A 22326-nucleotide genomic window follows, 5' to 3' on the forward strand; every position below is an offset into this window, starting at 1 on the left:
TTGTGTAGTTAAAGTTTTCAAAAACATTACAACCAACCAGAATCAGTTGGACACAGTAATGCATAATGCAGCTTTAATATTTAAATAAATGTATGATTTCTTGGAGTGGGTAAACTGAGCATTATGCAAAGTAGTTATGTCAAGTTACAATATGTGCAATGTTACCATAAATACATTTACATTCTACATTTGAGTCATTTAGCAGACGCTCTTATCCAGAGCGACTTACAGTAGTGAATGCATACATTTTTTTTCTTTTTTCTGTACTGGTCCCCCGTGGGAATCGAACCCACAACCCTGGCGTTGCAAACACCATGCTCTACCAACTGAGCCACACGGGACCAAATCTTACAGTAAATATGGACATTTCATTTACATGTGTTATGGCAATAAAATACACTAGTTGGTACATAGGTCGGGGTGCAGCAAGTTTGAGGGTAGTGGAGAAGCACAAGTGGGACTTTGAGTGAAGTAACTGAGGGCAGAAAAGGATATCGGAGTGCCCAGGAACTGGAAGCTGCTGATCATCTCCATGTTAATGTACAGTAGATGGGATAATGGTCAAGTATCACCATCTACTTTGTTTTGTTTACGCTGAGACTGTACAGTAGATGGGAGAATGGTCAAGTATCACCATCTACTTTGTTTTGTTTATGCTGAGACTGTTGTCCTATCACCATTATGTCAGGTTCCATAGCTCCTTCATGTACTCATGGGTGCCATGGTAGTGTCGGGTCCATTCTGGGGATACACATTCTTATTATAATGTCAAATCTAATTTGTTATTACAGGATTTACACCCAGAGCCCTGAGTCTGCTAACCAGTTTGTGGGTCAGGATGGTGTTGAAAGCAGAGCTATAAAATAAAATGCACTCTGACGTATGTAAAAATGTATAATTGACATTTGTTGGGACAATGGGCAAAATATCGACTGGGCTGCAGTGGAGATGGTAAGAAGCTTCGATATCATGGGGACCTAACTTCTAACGTCCTTTCCTGGTACACCAACAGACACTGCAGTCAAATGCCAACCAGCAGCTCTCCGTCCTACGGTGGCTGAAGACCTTTTGCCTGACGTCAAACATTAACAAGCGTTTCAGATTGAAGTGTCTTGAAAAAACGTAAACAGAACCATAAGAGCAGATTACTTTTTTGTTATCTTTACTGGCACAGTTTAAACATTTCTAATTGTAGTCACTTTCAATTGATTCATTGACTCCAAGAACCATAGATTGTTTGTAGTTCATAACATTAACACAACTGACAAATGTTGCTTGACTGTAAATTGGGATAAATGTTTTAATAACATTGGATATTTGATTGGGCTTAATGTTGCATACCTTGTCGTGTTGTGCATGCATGCCAACCAGGTGAGAATCACCAAAATGTATTGATACTTGATGAATCAGGTCTTCTCTGCTGCTTTATCAGCCTCCCGCTTGCCCACTCCAAGCTCCTCTTCATGGTTCCCTTCTGCAAGACACAATTGTGTGAAAATAAAGTGGAAGGAATGGGAACCCTATTCATTTGAAGCAGTACTGGGTATATTCCTGAAGTTATTTTAACATAATAAGCTTCGATGGAATATATTCAAAAAGTGAACGTGCACATTAAAGTCTACTCTGTTCCAAAGCTGACATGTAACGTTAGATGTTAGCAAAGGTTGTCACTTGCTTTATGTGAGCTTTTCTGTGTCTTCATGCTAATCATGAGCTAGCGCGGCTAACGCTAGCATCTAAATGAAAGCCAGTCAGGCTGAAGAAGTTGCCTACCTTAAGTTGTTTTGCTTAAATACAAGGCTTTGGGCTAAAAACGTAACTCAAAAAGATGTCCTGCTTCAGTACTATCCGATAAGTCATATTTAGGTAGCTTGTCTTCCTTAAGTCAATGATAACGCAAAATAAAGACAATAGTCCAAAAATCGAGAACTACCAGGATTTTGCGCATCTCCATTGTCTAATCTGTGTATGCCTGGCCCTGCATGCAAGCAACAATCTTGCTAGTACCGTCAATTCCGGACTATTAAGCGCACCTGAATATAAGCCGCACCCACTGAATTAAAAAATCTATATTATTTTGAACATAAATAAGCCGCACATGTCTATAAGCAGCAGGTGCCTACCGGTACATTGAAACAAATTAACTTTACACAGGCTTTAACGAAACACTGCTTGTAACAAAGATAAATAGGCTTTAACGAAACACGGCTTGTAACAAAAAATAAAAAATTTGCAGTAAGCTTTAGTTGTCTTTTTGCACTGAGTCAATTCCTCATGCTGCTGTTTCCAACGTCTTATCATTGACTCATTAAGACCAAGCTCCCGTGCAGCAGCTCTATTTCAGCCAGATCAATCGCCTTCAACTTGAAAGCTGCATCCTATGCATTTCTCCGTGTCTTTGCCATGATGAGGGTGACAAAATGACTACCGTAATCAGAATGATGGGAAGTTTGAGAGCGCTCGATTTAATCTAAACAGTAAACAAAAAAGTTGTTTGACCTTAACCCGTTCGGCAATTTCATTGGTCTAATGAAAGCTTCATGCCGCCAAAAAACTGAGCACGTCACAGAATGTTGCGGCTTATAGTCCGGAATTTACGGTATGTAAGTTAATTTACCTTGATAGTATTAACACAGTCAAATGTGTTTCCGTGGCTGTTATAGTTTACATGTTTTTCAGCAAGGCTTTTAATAAAACAGAAGACGGTGCCGTTCACTGCATCTAGCAGTATGACCGGGCAAAGTTTGAGGCTAACTATATGATATAATATGGCCGGGGTTCAAAGCTACCGACGTTAGCTAAATTAGCTAGCAAAATATCTGACTTAGCTTATGCTAAGCACTGCTGATCCTGGTGCAAGATTCATGTTAGCTGAATTTTATAGCCAGCGACGAGAAACAGATCCTTCCACTGTAAACTAGCTGATAAACTTCACGATTCAGTAACAACAAATTTCAAAGACAAAACCGTTACCTTGTAAAGGGTCAAACTCTGATTGCAGTGGAAAAAGAAGTTCCTTCAAACTGTGAAATCTGGTTGAAAGGAGGAGCTAGGGAAATTGGCTAGTAAAATTAGCATATTAAGGAACTCGTTAAGTTAGCGTGTGTAGGTGTATATTTAGCAGCTGTAGGCATTAACTTGACGTGTGCAGAACCGCTTGCAGCCGTTTATTTAGCACATGTTGAACACGCTTATTTGATGCGTGCACCTGTTTACTTTACACCCGTAGCATTAAAAAAATAGCATTTTCACCACGTGCTTTAAGACCCAAACGGTGTTCCATACTCCAGAGCGCTCTTCACCTCAAACTCCCCCGCCATGGACAGGTGGAACATGGCCTTGGAGGCCATCTCTACGACCACCAAGTCACTAGAGGGAAGGATGTTGCGGGGGTAGAAGTGGCTGATTCGGGTGGCATTGCCTCCTACTCTAATCAGACTCACTGGAGAAAAGAGAAGGCAATGACATTGATTTGGTCAACTTCATTTGTAGACAGGATGAGTAACGTAAACCCCCAACAAATTAAACAAAGCTTTATTGATCACTTTGATACATGGATTCTTAGAACTTCCAAATTAATTTATGCCAGGTTTTGTCATCAATGAGGCAAATCTTCTGACTTACCCATAGCAAGAATCCCTCCTTTTTTCTCATTCACATCAGAGCTGGATCCAGCTCGAAGGTATGATGGCTCAGTTCATTATAGAATGTGGGGGCTTCATCTTGGCTCAGCTTGGGCAGAATGCATGTACACACAATCAGACAAAACCATACAAAATAAAATGATTTTGAATTACACTCTAAAGGCCCCACTGCATATAACTTCATGGCATTTAATTAGGCTATGCTACTGTTCATAGCTGCCAATAACAAGAGGCACAGGTAGACTAACAAGAGTTAGTGAATGTGTTGCATTCTTGTGCAGGAGTTGCATCTACAGTACAGCTCAGACTGTAGTAGTAGTACCTCTGAGTTCTGTTGTCACATAGTGCTGGAGCTCTTTCAAGAGATTTTGCCCTAATGTCTTCATTTCGACTTTTCAGGCCACTGACAAATTGTTGCAGCACAGTGGCTGTGCCAGACATGATGACCATTTGGGAGCCAGACCTGTAGATCGCAGAATAAGCAACCTGGTCTCAGAACATTTTGTATTTTTCTCTACGTAAATCCGTAACACTCCATTTAGTATGATATGTTATGTTTCGTATGGTATGTATTAATTTGTGGATGTCCATCACCCGTTTCATATAATATGTTACGAATTACAATTCATATTATATGTTATGATTTAGCGAAACAATACAATATGTTATGAATTTGCTAAATGTATGATATGTTGCTAGTTGGCCAACGTTAGCTGAGTTAGGGATTATCAGGATATGACCCAGATGCAGACACAGGAGACGGATGGTTCAGTTCTCAGATCATTTATTATAACAAGGGGGGCAGGCAAAGGGCAGGTCGAGGACAGGCAGAGGTTTGTAATCCAAAACAGTGTCAATAACGGCCAGAACAGCAGGCAGGGTCAGGGCAGGTAGAATGGTCAGCACCGGGAGGACGAGAAAACAGAAACTAGAGATACTGGAAAATGGGAAAACACATTGGTAAGACAAGACAAACTGGTAACAGACCAACAGAAAACGCAGGTATAAGTACACAGGGGATATTGGAGGAAAATGGGAGACACCTGGGGTGAAATAGATCAGGTGAAATAGATCAGGGTGTGACAGGGTTAGGGTTAAGGTAAGTGTTAAGTTTAGGAGTTAGGTTAAAGGGTTAGGGGAAGGGTTAGCTAAAAGGGTTAAGGTTAGGGGTTAAGGTTAAATTTAGGATTTAGGTTAAAGGGTTAGGGGAAGGGTTAGCTAAAAAGGTTAAGGTTAGGGGTAGGGTTCGCTAACATGCTAAGTAGTTGCAAAGTAGCAAGTAGTTGAAAAATGGCTAATTAGCTACAATTCTAAACTTGACCGTGATGAGATTTGATCTCGCAACCTTAGGGTTGCTAGATGTTCGCATTATACGCCTACATCCACCCCGACCAACCACCCTACTTTTGTTTTTGCTTTTAGTAACCATCTGTCGTATGTAACCATACCAAACGTAACATATCATACTCATTTGAATGACCGGTTTCAATGTATTATGTTATGTCTAGTCTATGAGACCAGGCTGGAATATGTTAGCTGAGTACACACACAGAGGTCTATAAATAATAGAGAAGTTGAGCCTCCCGCTTATATGCTCTTAGTTGTTGTGGAAATTGGCCCACTATGCTGTTCACTTTCCGCATCCATGTCATATCGCTGAGTCTACCTTTAAAAATTGACCAATAGCAGTATAAAGAGGGTAGGCTCTGGTGGTATACTGTATACTGAGGTATTTGGAAATAGCAACAGAATGATTTTTCAATAGCTTCAATACCAGCTGAAACTATTTATTAGATTTTTTTCAATTTTGTATATATATATATATATATAACTACCCTTTTAAGTAAATACCTGCAGTCAACTTGTGCAATATGTTAAGAGATAAAGCAGATCATGTTCTTAATTTCACCTGTCACATTACTTTACATCATGAAGCTTACCATAGTTCTCCAGAACAGTTGAGCCAGTCACGTGTTTGTTTGTTAATATCACAATGGGAGAAAGCAGGAGCAGGTGACTACAGCTGTGTATTGACAGGGATTGCGTTTTATATTGAAAGTCAACTGTTTTTTTTCTTGAATAGAGTGATCAGGGACATGCAACTAGTTTTTCTTCACAGAAAATACATCAGTGCAACACATTTGTCAGAAAATTGCTTTGTTTTCATCAGATGACAACAGAAGTGCAATGCTATTTGGTTGGCAGCCACAGTAAATGAGATCACAAAAGCACGGTATTTATTGCAAAATAACAATGCATGGCCATCATATTTCTAATGTTTATCATAGAAGGAATGTAGTCAGCTACATTTCCTAATCTTTTGCTTAAATTTAATCTTGAATTTTACCAACGAATAGTAGGCTGGCTGCCTACACAGACAGACAAAAAAGTACTGGAGAAAAACGCTACACATGAGTCAAAGCAGTGTCTGCTGATAGAATGGCCCATCCACTCATCTGAGTGGAGAAGTGCAATTGAAGCACAAAGTCTGATACTGCACAGAAATTACAATAAGAAGCCTTTTTGATCTACGTTCACAAAACGCAGCAAGAGATTTCTTAGGCATTTCATATTTTTTTCTGCATGAAAATGTAATAATTCTGCATTAACACTTGCTAAGTTTAACTTGCTAGTTATCTAATTAAGTTGCAGTATTGTGGAGTAACTACAATGTTGTTGATCCATCTGGAGTTTTCTATCACAACCATTAAACTCTGTAACTATTTTACAGTCACTCATGGTGAAATTCCTGAGTGGTTTCCTTCCTTTCCGGCAACTGAGTTAGGAAGAACACCTGTATCTTTGTAGTGACTGGGTGTATTGAATAACAGTACCATCCAAAGTGTAATTAATAACTTCACCATGCTCAAAGGGATGTTCAATGTCTGCTATTTTTTGTTTACCCATCTACCAATAGGTGCCCTTATTTGCGAGCCATTGGAAAATCTCCCTGATCTTTGTGGTTGAATCTGTGTTTGAAAGTCACTGCTTGACTGAGGGACCTCGCAGATAATTGTATGTGTGGGGTACAGAGGTGCGATAGTAATTCAAAAATCATGTTAAACACTATTATTGCAAACAGAGTGAGAGTCCATGAAGCATATTATGTAACTTGTTAAGCAAATGTTTACTACTGATCTTATTTAGGCTTCCATAACAAAGGGGTTGAATACTTATTGGCTCAAGACATTTCAGCTTTTCATTGACAAAAAAAAAATCTACATTTAATCAATTTATAATTCAGGCGGTAACACAACAAAATGTTGAAAAAGTCAAGATTACTTTTTGAAGACAGTGTAACTAGTGCCTCTCTGCCATTCACCACAATGCATCCAGATGGCGTCTGTTTGCCTGTTTGTTGACAGTATTGACAGACTACAGGAAACACTGCACCTCTGCTCAAACAGTAGATAAGAGTGTCTCTCTCTTTTCTCTCTGTCTCCCTCTCTCTCCCCCCCCTCTTTCTCTCTGGAATGCAGCATCCCCCCCACCCCCTGTCCATCCGTTTGTCCATCTCCCTCCAAGAAAAGACGGGAGAGACAGGACAAGCATGGGAAAAAAATACATTGAAGCATTCCAGCTAAATGCCCAGGATAAAACCAGGTGTGAGAGAATCGGTCTCCTGTTTAGACTTGACACAACAAAGCAGGACAACATCTGGCAGCTGCCAGTCAGCTAAAAGACACTGTTTGCTACTTAGCGCTCTGTTTGTGTTGGGAGAATGGCTTGGCTGTGAGGGAATGCCACTGGCAAGTGCGGCTTCTCATCAACCTGCTGCTGAAACTGGCTTCAGAGTAAGACACAACCTTCTCCAACTCTGGGAAACATGTTGGATAAAATATCAAACCTTAGCTACAATTTCCTTTACTACAATCATTTGTAGCCTATACAAAGTGCTACCTTGCAGTCTTTAGTCATGATAAACTTTCTGGTGTGACATAAGATGTGTTTCTGGAACATCGTGGTTGAGTAAATGTTGTAGTAAGGACCAGCATGTATTCCTCACACCGGAACCACAACAAAAACGTTCCCCAATGTTCTATAATCAGTTTGTTGCTTGACCTAGGGTGGGATACAAGATTTAGAGGGTTTATTCCTGTTCACATTTGTTTCTGATTGCTTGGCCAATTGGGTTTCCTGCTCCTTTCATTCAGAGAAGTTTAAACCAGGCTCCCTGGACTTCCTCTTATTTGATAGCAGCCAGCTCTCTAATAAGTGAAGGATGGGTTCACTGTGAGAGGTTGAGTGCATGGATGTGTGTGTGCACGCTGTGTGCAAATACATCGGTGTGTGTATACTGTAAGTGTGCGCGCCTCATTGTTGACGACAAGGCAGCTCATTTAAATCGCAACATGAGCGTGAGGAGGTGGACTCATGTTGCGATTTAAATGAGCTGCCTTGTCGTCAACAATGAGGTGCGCACACTTACAGTATACACACACCGATGTATTTGCACACAGCGTGCACACACATATCCATGCACTCGCACACACACATTTGCATACCCGACGCAAACATACCCATACACGTGCAGAAATGCACACACACACACATAACGACATACACACCGACACACAAAACATTTCTCCTCATTTCTAAAATAAATAATAAGTGCCCCTGAGAGTCATGCTCAATTGAGATGTAACTGTCGGAGTGGGATTACTTGATAATGACATTCTGGTGGCCTCCATTTTGTTTCTACAGTGTGTAAAGTGGCACAGAGAGCCAGTGGCTAGGGTTTGCTGGGTAGGCTGGGACACTGGACACCAAGTGTCAAGATGCCAAGCAGGCGAGGGTTGCTATTATGTTCCCAAGCAGATACCTGATAAAGGGAATGAACGCTGTCCTCTGTAAAAAAAAAAAAAAAACTTTTTATAATGCTGTACTGTCTACCGCAGTGTGTGTCAGGTAATATTGGTGATGTGTGTCTACATAAGAATGGGGGGTTGTGGGTGGCTGTGTGAGTGTTTACATATGTGTGTGAGTGTTTCCATCATATCAGAGAAAGACACTCAGAAAACAGAGGTTGGGTCATTTAAGCCCTGTTGTCTGTTTGTCTGTGTGTGTGTGTGTGTGTGTAAAATATAATACTGTATACTGTGGACAGAATACATTTTATAGAACAACGAAACCGAATGTAAGTACATACAATGCACTCGGAAAGTATTCAGACCCCTAGCCTTATTCTACATTGGATTAAAAAAAAATTGACCTCATCAATCTTCACACAATACTCAATAATGACGAAGTGAAAACAGTTTAGATTTTTTTTTAAATGTTTTCAAAATAAAAAAACAAAATACCTTATTTACATAAGTATTAAGACCCTTTGCTATGAGACTCGAAATTGAGCTCAGGCGCATCCTGTTTCCATATAATACATTTTATAGAACAACGAAACCGAATGTAAGGACATACAGTACAATCGGAAAGTATTCAGGCCCTTTGACTTTTTCCACATTTTGTTACGTTACAGCCTTATTCTACATTGTTTAAATAATTTTTTCCCTCATCGAGCTACACACAATACCCCATAATGACAAAGCGAAAACAGGTTTTTAGAAATGTATGCAAATGTATTAAAACAAAAAAATAAAATATCTTATTTACATAAGTATTCATACTCTTTGCCATGGGACTCGAAATTGAGCTCAGGTGCATTATGTTTCCATGATTTGGAAAGGCACACACCTGTCTATATAAGGTTAACAGTGCATGTCAGAGCAAAAACCAAACCATTAGGTTGAAGCAATTGTCCGTAAAGCTCCGAGACAGGATGGTGTCGGGGCAAAGATCTGTGGAAGGGTACCAAAAAATTTCTGCAGCATTGAATGTCCACAAGAACACAGTGGCCTTCATCATTCTTAAATGGAAGAAGTTTGAAACCACCAAGACTCTTCCTAGAGCTGGCTGCCCGGCCAAACTGAGCAATCGGGGGAGAAGGGCCTTGGTCAGGGAAGTGACCAAGAACCCGATGGTCACTCTGACAGAGCTCCAAAGTTCCTCTGTGGAGATGGGAGAACCTTCCAGAAGGACAACCAGCTCTGCAGCACTCCACCAATCAGGTCTTTATGGTAAAGTGGCCAGACGGAAGTCACTCCTCAGTAAAAGGCACGACAGCCCGCTTGGAGTTTGCCAAAAGGCACCTAAAGGACTCTCAGACCATGAAAAACAAAATTCTCTGGTGTGATGAAACCAATTTGAACTGTTTGGCCTGAATGTCAAGCATCACATCTGAAGGAAACCTGGCACCATCCCTACGGTGAAGCATAGTGGTGGCAGCATCATGCTGTGGGGATGTTTTTCAGCGGCAGTAACTGGGAGACTAGTCAGGATCGAGGGAAAGACGAACGGAGCAAAGTACAGATCCTTGATGAAAATCTGCTCCAAACCACTCAGGACTGAGTGGCGAAGGTTCACCTTCCAAACAGGACAATGACCCTAAGCACACAGCCAAGACAACGCAGGGGTGGCTTCGGGACAAGTCTCTGAATGTCCTTGAGTGGCCCAGTCAGAGCCCGGACTTGAACCCAATCGAACATCTCTGGAGAGTCCTGGAAATAGCTGTGCCAAGCTTGTAGCGTCATACCCAAGAAGACTCAAGGCTGTAGTCGATACCAAAGGTGCTTCAACAAAGTACTGAGTAAATGGTCTGAATACTTATGTAAATGTAATATTTCAGTTGTTTATTTTGGTATTGTGTGTATAAAAAATAAAATGTATTCCATTTTAGAATAAGGCTGTAATGTAACAAGATGTGGAAAAAGTCAAGAGGTCAGAATACTTTCCAAATACACCATATAACCACGGTGGCATTGTGCGTTATCTGTGACCTGCACAGTGAGGATATCACTTACATGTTACTGTATGTAGAGCACCAAGCAAATGGACTTTTCACCACTCATATACCGTCAACATTTCTGTCACGTATACTCCCTCTCAGGCCTCTAGGTCATCAGGCTGTTGATTATCCCGCACACCTGTCACCATCGTCTCACGCGCCTGGGCATCATGACCCTCACCTGGACTCTATCACCTCCTTGATTACCTTGCCTATATCTGTCACTCCCCTTGGTTCTTTCCTCAGGTGTTATTGACTCTGTTTCATGTGTTTCATGACACTCACCTGGACTCCATCACCTCCTTGATTATCTTCCCTATATCCGTCACTCCCCTTGGTTCTTTCCTCAGGTGTTATTGACTCTGTTTCATGACACTCACCTGGACTCCATCACCTCCTTGATTACCTTCCCTATATCTGTCACTCCCCTTGGTTCTTTCCTCAGGTGTTATTGACTCTGTTTCATGCCGGTGCGTTGTTTGTGTTCATTGTTTTGTTTATTTATTAAAACACTCACTCCCTGAACTTGCTTCCTGACTCTCTGCGCACTCCTTACAATTTCACTGAATGACAATATGGTGATGACATACAGGAATAAACCAAAATCACTCCTGTTAAATAACAGCTGAGAGCCTACTTTTATATAGGCCTTTGCATACCTTTCGTCAGTTAATATCACATCAAGTCTTTGTTTCCAGAAGACCCATAGTTGAATCTGTTAAAACTTCCCCATGTGTAAAGTCATCACTCACAAGATGTTTCAAAGGGAGAAATAATAATACATACACATAAATACTGTCAGATGTATGTGTGTTGTTTTGCTTTATTCTAGAGGTATTGCTAAAGAGCAATTCGAACAACACATATCACACCACTGCATTGCAATGTGCCAACTCACTACGTCTTCACTTTGTATTCAGCCAATGCTGAGTGCAGTCAGTCTACAAAGAAACACACTCATAAAAACTGACATGGGAGCAAAGAGAGACCAGCTACAAAAGGGGCTATGAAAATGTATTCCCTGAGTTGACTTCTTGTTAAAGCCTATTTACTTTCTGGGGTGTTTGTGTTGAAATATTTGTGGGACAAGGAGTGCTGTCAAAAGACAATTGGTGGTAGAGAAAACGTGATTCTTCATGTGATTTGAAAAAAGTTTTCAGCCTTAATAGATGTTCAATGTTTGGCTACAGACATTCCTGCTGACAGTGTAGGTCACTCCAGTATCTTTGTTATGGTGGGCTGTAGTTTTCCTTTTTTAACATATAAAACATACATATACAAAAGACAACTTACAGATGCACACAAACATCCACAAGATCACTGCTGCCAAGACCCACCTGCTCACATCTCCAGGGCCAGCATCTCTCTACGCCACATAGAAACCAAATGGTGCAGTTTGAGGCTCTCCTTCTCCCATGCACTTTCAATATTTAGATAGTAAAGCATTTGACCTTTCCATTGTGTTAACAATGGTTGATTTTCAGTTAAGTATACGTTTTTTCAAGATGATTGACGAGAAAAGTATCGTCCAACCCATTGGGTATCTCACTGCACCCTCATATGCCATATCTTGAAATATACAGACAGGTGGATTAAAAGTACATTTACATTGTAATACTTCTGACAGCCAAGTTTCTAACTCTGCTCATAACATTTGGACATTAGTTTTCCCATTGTGCTGTAAGTGTTAGAAAACGTATAAGGGCAAAAGGTTTTCCTAACCATGTGGCCTGACCAGGAAAAACCCTGGCTGTAGTTATAACTATCAGAGACTTTTTCCAGAGGTTATTCAGGAACATTGTCCTCTGCTGTCTACCTTCTATTTTGCAAATGTGAAAATAAAAAAAAGCACTATAAAATGACATTAATTCAATTCCATATTAGTTATCTTTTCATCAATCTATGTGCAGGCTGCCCCGTGTTGGCATACAGTTGTACTTTTTGATCATTGGTGTGCAATTCAGGTCACACGCATGGCTGCAGCTGGTGATGATTACCTGTGCTCAGTTTTTCATCTATCAGATAGGATCAGTGTTGCCAACTTGGTGACTTTGTCACTATATTTAGCGAGTATTCAGACCCCTCTAGCGACACATTTTTTAAAAATAAAAAAATAATTGAAAAAAATAATTGACTAGCGACAAATCTAGCGACTTTTTCTGGTGTTAATGAGAACTTTTGGAGACTCTGGACGTGAAAGCACGTATCGTTCTTACTCTTCTCAACGAGCAGCGGGTGCTGCCGTGGGCCCCACCCCATCCCAAAGCACTCACAGGCGACCCAGTCCTCGCACTGCAGTCAGAGCAGGAGATGTTCACCCCTCCGCGTCCAGACTGCAAATGAATCGCGCATGTGGAAAGCCGCCGCTGGCTGATCCCACCCTGGCTTACATTCAGGGCGGGATGTAAATGCAAAATGTTCTTTGTCTAAAATAAATCAATGCACAAAAATAAATCACTACATTTGACTCACACAGCCTGTCACTTACTCACCTTGTCCACTGTGTGTGTGCCTCTCTGTGACATAAGCGAAACATCTAGCTGGCTAGCTCATCATGTCTCAGTGTAAACTGTACACTCAAAAATACAGAAAGGAGTGTGAATCAAACCCTGAATTCAAAGGCTGGTTGAAGCCGTTTATTGGAGATGATACACGGGCATACTGCCTGTATTGTAAGGCTGATTTCTACGCCAAACTTAGTGATGTAAAAAAACACATGACAACTCAAAAACATACTCGAAAGGCAAAGCCTTATAACATTTCCACCCAAAACAAGCTGCCATTTATGGTAAAAAAAAATTACTCTGCAAAAAAGGCTGAGGCCACCTTAGCTATCGCTGAACACTGTTCCATGCTGGCATGTGATCACATTGGAGAAGCATGTAGAGCTGCTTTCTCAGACTCCACTGCTGCTACCCACTTCAAAATGCACAGGACAAAGTGCACAGAAATGATTAATGGTGTTCTAGCACCATATTTTCTGAAAAAGTTGGTCGCAGATGTGGGTGACCAGCGTTTCAGCCTCCTCCTCGATGAGTCCACGGATGTAAGTGTTTCTAAGTACCTGGGGGTTGTGATAAGGTACTTTAGTGACACCAAGCAGACAATTGTATCAACATTTCTGGGGCTTGTTGAGTTGGAGGGAGGAGATGCCAACTCTATAACCTGTGCTGTTGTGGCTTTCCTCGAGAAGTGTTGTCTTAAAAAAGAGAAACTCCTGGGGATAGGGACTGACAATGCCTCTGTTATGACGGGGATTAACAATGGGGTCCATAAAGTGCTGTAGGAGGAGTATGGTCTCAAATATCTGGTTGTTATTCACTGTGTACCACTCTGCAGCTTGCTCATTTGTAGTTATAAACATATTTAGGGTGTTTTTTACTCACTTTTTGTCTCTCCCACAACGTCATTCCTCTCTCCTACAGCGTCCATCACAATAACATGCACGTGGCCAATTATGCAAATTAGGGGATGACGTCATTTAGCGACTTTTAGGACAGCCAATAGCTACTTTCCTTACTGAGGAGTTGGCAACACTGGATAGGATAACATGCATACAAGTAAAATTAATACAACGGGAGCCCCTTTCAAGTCAATGATTCGTCTGTTCTAATCATTTAATTTCTATGCATTTAATCCTATCAAATAGCCAAAATCCGAATAGATACATTTTGAAAAAGTGAGCGCTGAAGTTCAACGCGGGAAGTTCAATAGCCCCGGGACCTGTTTGTCCACTGACAATTCTGAAAAACAGACTTTTTGTATTAAAATAGTTCTATGCTGTTGAGTCTACCTAATCCCGTAGAGTTTAAGAAAATCCCATTGTTTTTGGACCTGCGGCAGGTAGCCTAGCAGTTAAGAGTTGGGACGGGTAACCGAAAGGTTGATGGTTCGAATCCCTGAGCTGGCAAAGGGGAAAATATGCCGTTCTACCCTTGAACAAGGCAGTTAACCCCCAACAACTGCTTCCAGGATGTCAATTAAGGCATGCAGCTCTTGTGGCGTGCAAATGAAAGTATCCTTATCTAGCTGCAAAAGGAGTCACTTTGCCAACATGAGAATGAACTAAAAGGGAGTTCTTGGTTTTATCCATTGAGTTACAGCAAAGTAGATTGGGTGCAGAATTGGGATGTTGCCATTGTCATAGATATGTAATTAAATAAAACAGCAAACACTGCTTGCACTCACTTTTCAGAATGCTCCTTGGATTGGGATGGATAATAGGCATTCAGAAAAAGCCAGCAACGGGTAGGCCCAAGGGTTTATTAAGGTGCTAAATTAGTAGGCCTAGTGCAAAATTGTGTTTTGTTATGGCAAAGAAGGGTACAATCAAACTATAGGCCTATCATGGTGCGTTCTGTTCGTTCCTGATGTTGACATATTAATTGTGAATAGGCTAGGCCTACTTTCAAGATTTACACAAAACGTGGAAGGGCACCAGAAATACGAGGTAAACCATTAACCAATCTCTACAAATACCCTATTTTCGAGAGCGCATCGTAAACCTGACATTTTCCTCGTATAGATTAACAGGTAGGCTATTTAAAATGACAATTTGTGAAGCGTGGAAATGTACACTGTGACCCATTCCTAACAAAAGGGACATAATGGTAGCATTTACAGATGTTTAAAAAGATCCATAATATGATTGCTTAGGAAAGGTCTACTTTATTGCCAGTTCTGGACTGTTTCTAAATGTTTTTTTTTTTTTACTATTTCTTTATTTTATAGTTTAGATTAGGCTATGGCTATAATTAAACAACATAGGCATAGACTACTTCAATGTCACAGTGCAATTCCTTTTTGGTTCTACACTTGTTCTATTGGACGCATCATTTCTCCGAAGGGTGGCGTTTTACACCACTTTCGGCAGCTTTCCTGAAAACGAAGGTCCCCTTCACCAGTCGTATCAGCAATTCAGACTGCATGCAAACCAGAAAGGTGATTGTGAAAGAGTCGAGAGGGTGAAGTATAGCGCATTCCTCGAGAGAGAATCCTACCGTTCTCTCTCCCAGCCGGCTTTCAACCAGGCAGCTTGGCTCGCACACGCAGTAGATGTATGACTTCTGGCTGAAATTGGGAGCTTCGTGGTCAGTAGGGAAAATAGAAGGATTATTCAAACCGAAATAGCGAGTAGGCTATTGTTGCAACATCAATTTATAGGCTACTTTGCGTCGCAGAGATTTAATTTCGTACGCAACTTTTTGTTATCCGTTTTCGTGACCATGGGTTCACAACAAACTCACTTGTACGGGTGGGCATTGATGATAGTCGCGGTTTTCTGTCAACGGGGTCATGAAAGTTGCCCGGAGAAAGATTTGGAGAAAAGGGAAGAGGACGCGAATGTAGTTTTGACTGGCACCGTTGAAGAAATCATGAACATGGACCCAGTGCACAACACATACACTTGCAAGGTAAGTCTGACTGTCCTAGCGCGAGTTGATAGATTTATGTTGAATGAGGTTGTTGCTGAATCTTTAACCGTTGGTTACAGAGTAACATAGTCTTGTTGAAAACGTTACAACGTATCACATGTTTGTTTTAAGTAGGGTAGGCTTACATGTAACTCCAAAGGGGCACCTGTCAAATCATAGCCAATACCAGCCCACTTTTCTTCCAATGTCATTTAGAAGATTTTGTTCGATTGTGGTCATTCGAATCAGTGTATCGGTTTTAGTAGGCCTACTCGTACATTCGCAAAGCTTCACATAAAGGCAATAGTTGAACAAATAAGTAACAATATCGCCCCTTTTTAACAAACGAGTTTTATTACGTATTTTAGGATAATAAACCCTTTTATACATACATAGGGAACACAAAGAGTTGTATTCAAAGGGAAGGTCAATTGAGCTCTAATGATTTTAAATGCTTGAATTAGCTATACAGCGTTACATTTGCGGTTATCCAGAAGACTTTCTTTATTTATAGGCATGAGGTAGTATTTGACAATTACCTTGTCACAGAGCACAACACTAAAGAACCATATCTTACGTGTTCCTTAAAGTTTTTACCATCTAACCATCAATTATATAGCTACTGGACGTACTGCCACCTAATCATCTCAAACATGCTGTGAACCACCTGCCAGTGCCCTTGACCGACCTCCTGCAAACTGCATCCATTTGTATAGTCAGTGGTCCATTTTGTGGTATGTTGAAAACGGTATGCATCTCTCTGGAAGCAATAAACAACCTTTTTTTTGCAAACATGACAAACCATTATACTAGTAGGATAAAGATAAAAATACACAATGAATATTTTGCGATCTTGTGTTATCCCTAACTCAGCAGACACCACAGACGAGAGGCTGGAAGCAGCACGGGGTCAGCCACAAAGATATGCCACTGCAGCAGGTTATGGGTTAAAGGGCCTTGCTCTAGGGCACAATGGCAGTAGGTTGCACCAGAGATTCTGATGCCTTGGTTGCAAAATCATGTAGTAATGTGTACTGTTAACAGATAGATAAATACATATTCAAATGGGTGCGGGAAAAGCTTGATGTGCTGCATTAAGATTAGAAGGGCTGCAAACAAGTTATTCTAATGTAGCCTAATTTTGAGCGATATACAGTAGCATATTCATACACCTGTGAAATCCATGACCGTAGTCCTCACAGAAGCCAATCCTGCAATAAACACTATGCCACAAACCCCTCCGCATTGTCTATCATTGAGAAATTCCTTTGGTCATTCATTGTAAAAAATAAATTTAAAAAAGCAGTGGCAGTCGGGGCTCTTCCAGCTGTGCAACCTGCTGTTTGGTCTATGGTTCCTTGGCTCATGATTTGGGATGTAGATAAGTTGTCCCATTTTGGGATCAGGACCAGCCCATAAAGTGAAAGGAAAACCTACCAATGAATATGCAAAGTCTTCTGTTGGAAATAAGGTTATGGTTTAGGAGATGTAGTCCAGGAAAGTAAGTAATAATTCAACCCTGTTACTCTTTGATGTATACAATTTGGCCCTTTTTAAATTTGTATTACAGTAAGTGCTTTGGAGAATAAGTCCCTGCAATACCTTAGATTAGTCCTGGAGTCCTGGCTGAAATCTATTTGTTTGACTAAAATGATTGCAAAATACTTTTGCTATTAAATGTTTGCTTAAAGTTAGACTGCAAAATGACATCATAAACCATATGACAACTTTCCACTTGCAGACATCATATCCTGTTCATGATGTCATCTTGTTCAGTCTATTGTTAAAGTTACAGCCTCAATAAAGAGCTAAACCCCCACTGTCTTTCTCCATGGCCTTGGTAAAGGTGAGGGTATGGCGGTACCTGAAAGGAAAGACCATGGTCAATGGAGAGGTTCTTTTGGACGGTGGCAACAAGGTGATGATTGGTGGCTTTGGGGACCCTGAGGTCTGCGACAACCAGGTTGCCACTGGCGACACGCGCATTTTCTTTGTCAACCTGGCTCCGGAGTTCATGTGGCCAACGCACAAGAATGAGCTGATGCTCAACTCCAGCCTGATGAGGATTACCCTGCGTAACCTGGAGGAGGTGGAGAACTGTGTGGACGGTAAGCTGCCATTTTGTTGACTCCTCTGTCTCAACAGGACTGTATGGAATAGACACCCCATCTCTAAGTGTCCCATCTAATATGGCTGCAAGTGCCAGCCAGGTGAACTGAATGTGTTGTTGCTAAACCTCCACACATTAGCCTGAGAAGAGTCAATTTCATGGAAATTGAAATACAAGTGTTTCAGGAGTGGCCACCTGCTAGTTTGTGATTATTTGAAGGTTATTCTGACAGTTGTATTGGGCAGTCACATTGTAAAGCTAGGCATCACAATCCCTGCTCTCATGCATCACAAGTAGGTGGTGTCTGAAATGTCATAGCTGTAGGGTTACACCCATAACTCTGTTTCCCAGTACTCAGACAAATTGGGACACCTGAGTCATCTAAGCATGTTGGTTGTCATGGTGAATGTGGTGCGGCCCTTCTCTGGTCTGTCAGCCCTCAAGGAGGTAGACAGTGTCCCCTTTGATGAACACCTTCAGAGACAGTAAATGACCTCCCTGAGGCTTGACCCCTAACCTTTGACCCTTGTCAGTGGGACGTTTTATGTAGTCGGGAGCTCCTTAAGTCTTTTTACATATAACCCGGAGCGTTGAGTTATTTACCGTTGATGACATTTCTCACACTCTTTTAGCAGTTGACCGTTATGTTCACACCACTGTTAGTGGCAAAGCCTTGGTGCCATAAAGAGACAGCCTTTCTCATTTTATCTAAACAGAGGCAGAGTCGGGAGCAGGTGGAAACTGAAGTGGAGAACGAATGAATAGATCAGACTTGTCTGCACTTGAGAACATAGTTTTCGAGGAGCTTCCTGAGTTTGGGAGAAAAAAAGGACACAAATAATACATTTTTGCCAGCCGCAGCTGTAGATACCGAAAACGTCCCCACTGCAATAAGAGTTAATTGAAAAGGTTTGCCTCTTCTTGGTATTTTTTTGTAGAGAACCCATTTGTCAGCCACTATAAGAAGACCCATACCGGTGACTAATGAGTCCGTGACTATGCCCCTCTCTGACCTCTGTGCCATCAAGCATGGCTTGTTGCTGTTCAGCTGGTGCTTGACAATGCTGGTCAAGGTAAGACTCCGCGGCCTTCATAAGAAGGCCTCAAATACCAAGGAAAATTGTCGGTGCATGACACATTCGTGGTAGCAGGTGATTCCAATGGTCACAGCTTGCTTATAGTGTTTGGTTGAGTTTGGCACACACAAATTAATTTGCTTGTCTATCTAAGCAAGAAACACTGTACTGCTATCCTTTTATTTATTTTTGTATTTTTTAGATTTTTCTTTTTTGCCTTGTTGCGGAGAGGGGAGTTTCTTTGCTCTAGCAACTACTATATAGATCTAGAATGTGTCCTTTTTGTTGTTGTGGGTGCCTTGTGTTTGAAGAGGTTCTTAGCATGGCCAGAGGAGCCCAATATTTCACATAACCGGCTAGAGGGCATAGTGTTATGTGTGCTACTGCAAAAAAAAGTGTGCACTAGTGAAGAGAGAACACGTTTACATTTTAGTCATTTAGCAGATGCTCTTATCCAGAGCGACTTACAGTAGTGAATGCATACATTTCATACATTTTTTCCCATACTGGTCCCCCGTGGGAATCGAACCCACAACCCTGGCATTGCAAACACCATGCTCTACCAACTGAGCCACACGGGACATATGCTTTCGTGTCCTGTTTCAATGAAACCTTATGAAACTTTTGAAGCTTTATTCAAGTTAACTTGCAATGTATTTGAAATTGTAATATATTGCATTACTGTACACTTATTGCAGTGCACTGACTTGCTTGTGGGGCATAGTACTTATCCGGGCCTCTCGTGGTTAGATACAAATCCAGATTTTTTTTGGGGGGGGGACCCCTTTCAGCCAGGTGATTTGTTGGCATTCCTCTGAAGAATGAGCTCCGAGGCTTCAAAGTTGCAACGTTTTTAATTAAGATAGTCAATTTGGATCCCATCCTCTGTGAGCAGCCAACCACCCATCGAGAAGACTGGGGATGTTAGTACAGTCGGACAAGGCTCTACCTGCCGCTGCGCTCAGTGTATCCTCTTTCTTCCCATTCTTGACATTTCCACGGCTAGGAGAGACCCAGGAATGCCTGGCGGAGCTAGGTGGGGAGGAAAGAGTCTTTGTGTAACATGCATGGGGACGGGGAGAGAGGATGAGTGCGAATTAAGTGGAAAGAGCGAGGAAGAGACGGTGAGGAAATTCTTTGTTCTAGTGTTGACTTGGAATGCTGAGGATGTATGTTTTGCTTGGCATCTCATGGTCGGGAAGTGCTCCTAAAGCTCCATGGTGTAGCTAGATGCCTGGAGGCATCATGTTTCGCACTCGCTCCACAGCGCTTTAGTGCCGCAGTATGGGCCACTCCAAAACCTTGCATGGGATCACTCAAGAAATGCTTTTATCTCACTAACAGCAGCCACCACCACCCCACCCCCCAAAAGGAGTGTTTACAAGACCTCTGTAAACACCCGGCGCTATTACAAACACAGCTCCATATTTGACCCGCTCCCAACGTGTTATCTCTGTTTACTGGGCCCTCAAAGGCAATTTAGAGACTGAATTAAGAAAAAAGGGCAGAATGTACACTATCGTTCAAAAGTTTTGGGTCACTTAGAAATGTCCTTGATTTTGAAAGAAAAGCACTTTTTTTTGTCAATTTTTAAAATATCAAAATGATCAGAAATACAGTGTAGACATTGTTAATATTGTAAATGACTATTGTAGCTTGAAACGGCAGATTTTGAATGGAATATCTACATAGGCGTACAGAGGCCCATTATCAACAACCATCACTCCTGTGTTCCAATGGCACGTTGTGTTAGCCTTAAAAAATGATAAACTTGGATTAGCTAACTGATTATTAGAAAACCCTTTTGCAATTATGTTAGCACAGCTGAAAGCTGTTGTGCTGGTTAAAGAAGCAATACAACTGGTCTTCTTTAGACTAGTTGAGTATCTGGAGCATCAGCATTTGTGGGTTCGATTACAGGCTCAAAATGGCCAGAAACAAAGACTTTTCTTCTGAAACTCATCAGTCTATTCTTGTTCTGAGAAATGAAGGCTATTACATGCGAGAAACTGCCAAGAAACTGAAGATCTCGTACTACGCTGTGTACTACTCCCTTCACAGAACAGCGTAAACTGGCTCATATCCACAAAGCTGGCTCATATCCACCAAAGACTGGCTCATATCCACCAAAGACTGGCTCATATCCACCAAAGACTGGCTCATATCCACCAAAGACTGGCTCATATCCACCAAAGACTGGCTCATATCCACCAAAACTGGCTCATATCCACCAAAGACTGTAAAAAATATGAACATAGCCTACCTATCACTCTTTCCTTGACCCGGTGCTTGAATGCAGAGGGGAGACAATGTGATGTTTCTTTGCATTTCCTTCTTGCTCATGTCTACTGGGTTGATGTCGTTGTAAATGTATCAACGTATTTGAGGTGTTGGCAGCTGCGTAGGCTATTTTCGTTGAACGACATACTGTTAACGTTTTATCCACAACTCTGTCGATCGCCATTGTAATCTACATGGAAGTCAAAATGTTCCCAAGATGCATATTTAAACGATGGAGGATCCTCTAATTCTGGTTTATCATACCCACCACTCACCATCATATGTAACTAGTTCCCAGCTGCGTCTCACAAAAGAACCGTTTGAAATGCGGCAATTAAGATTTGAATTTTTATTACAATGTCTGCATAGGTTCTAGTTGTTTTAATGGAATAGCCTGAAATATTTTTTCAGGTCAGATTTACTCGAGGCATAGGCCTACAATGCAGCGTAGGCATAGCCTATAGGTCTAGTGTTTTTATTTTGTGTGTATATACTGTATATTTGTATTCATTTGGGTGTGCAGACTGAACCAAGGTCCCATTACCGAGCCTGGTTCATGTACGGTTACACCCCTAGTTCGCAGACTTTTTTTTCCAGAAATTACTTCAGAAATGTTGTGTGAAATTTCCCCAACGATTATAAATGAGGCCCCAGGACCCTCTCTCTGATATCAGGTCTTTGGGGCTCCTGCTTCGTGGGAAGGAAGGCTCTTCCCTAGCTGTCCCCCTGTCATCACCCCTCTTTCTGTCGAACTCATTGCCTGCATGTCTGCCTGTCTGTCACATAATACTGTATTTCTGTGTGTATCTCTTCTTGCCTGTCCATGTGTCTATCCACCTCGCAGCCCATCCATCTGTCTGTTCTCCAGGCTTTCTTTAGAGCTCTAGCAACTACCCATCTACCCTCATCTCCATCCCATCTGTTCCTGGAGATCTGGGCGTAGAAGGGAACGCTTGCTTTT

General features: G+C 41.5%; 1 protein-coding gene and 1 pseudogene across 1 annotated transcript in view; one reads left to right on the plus strand and one right to left on the minus strand.

Moving 5' to 3' along the window:
• The window catches only part of LOC106567298 (serine/threonine-protein kinase mTOR-like), a 153861-nt pseudogene extending 149767 nt beyond the window's left edge, over nt 1-4094 (minus strand).
• An 11301-nt stretch (nt 4095-15395) lies between these two features.
• The window catches only part of LOC106566949 (agrin), a 408999-nt gene continuing 402068 nt past the window's right edge, over nt 15396-22326 (plus strand). Inside the window, exons 1-2 of the mRNA XM_045692759.1 lie at nt 15396-15899; nt 17746-18007. Of these exons, the coding sequence (XP_045548715.1) occupies nt 15711-15899; nt 17746-18007 (451 nt within the window). The 5' untranslated portion in view covers nt 15396-15710. The remainder of the gene's footprint in view (nt 15900-17745; nt 18008-22326) is intronic.

The sequence above is a fragment of the Salmo salar genome, chromosome ssa13 (genome assembly GCF_905237065.1).
Source record: "Salmo salar chromosome ssa13, Ssal_v3.1, whole genome shotgun sequence".
Taxonomy (NCBI): Eukaryota; Metazoa; Chordata; class Actinopteri; order Salmoniformes; family Salmonidae; genus Salmo; species Salmo salar.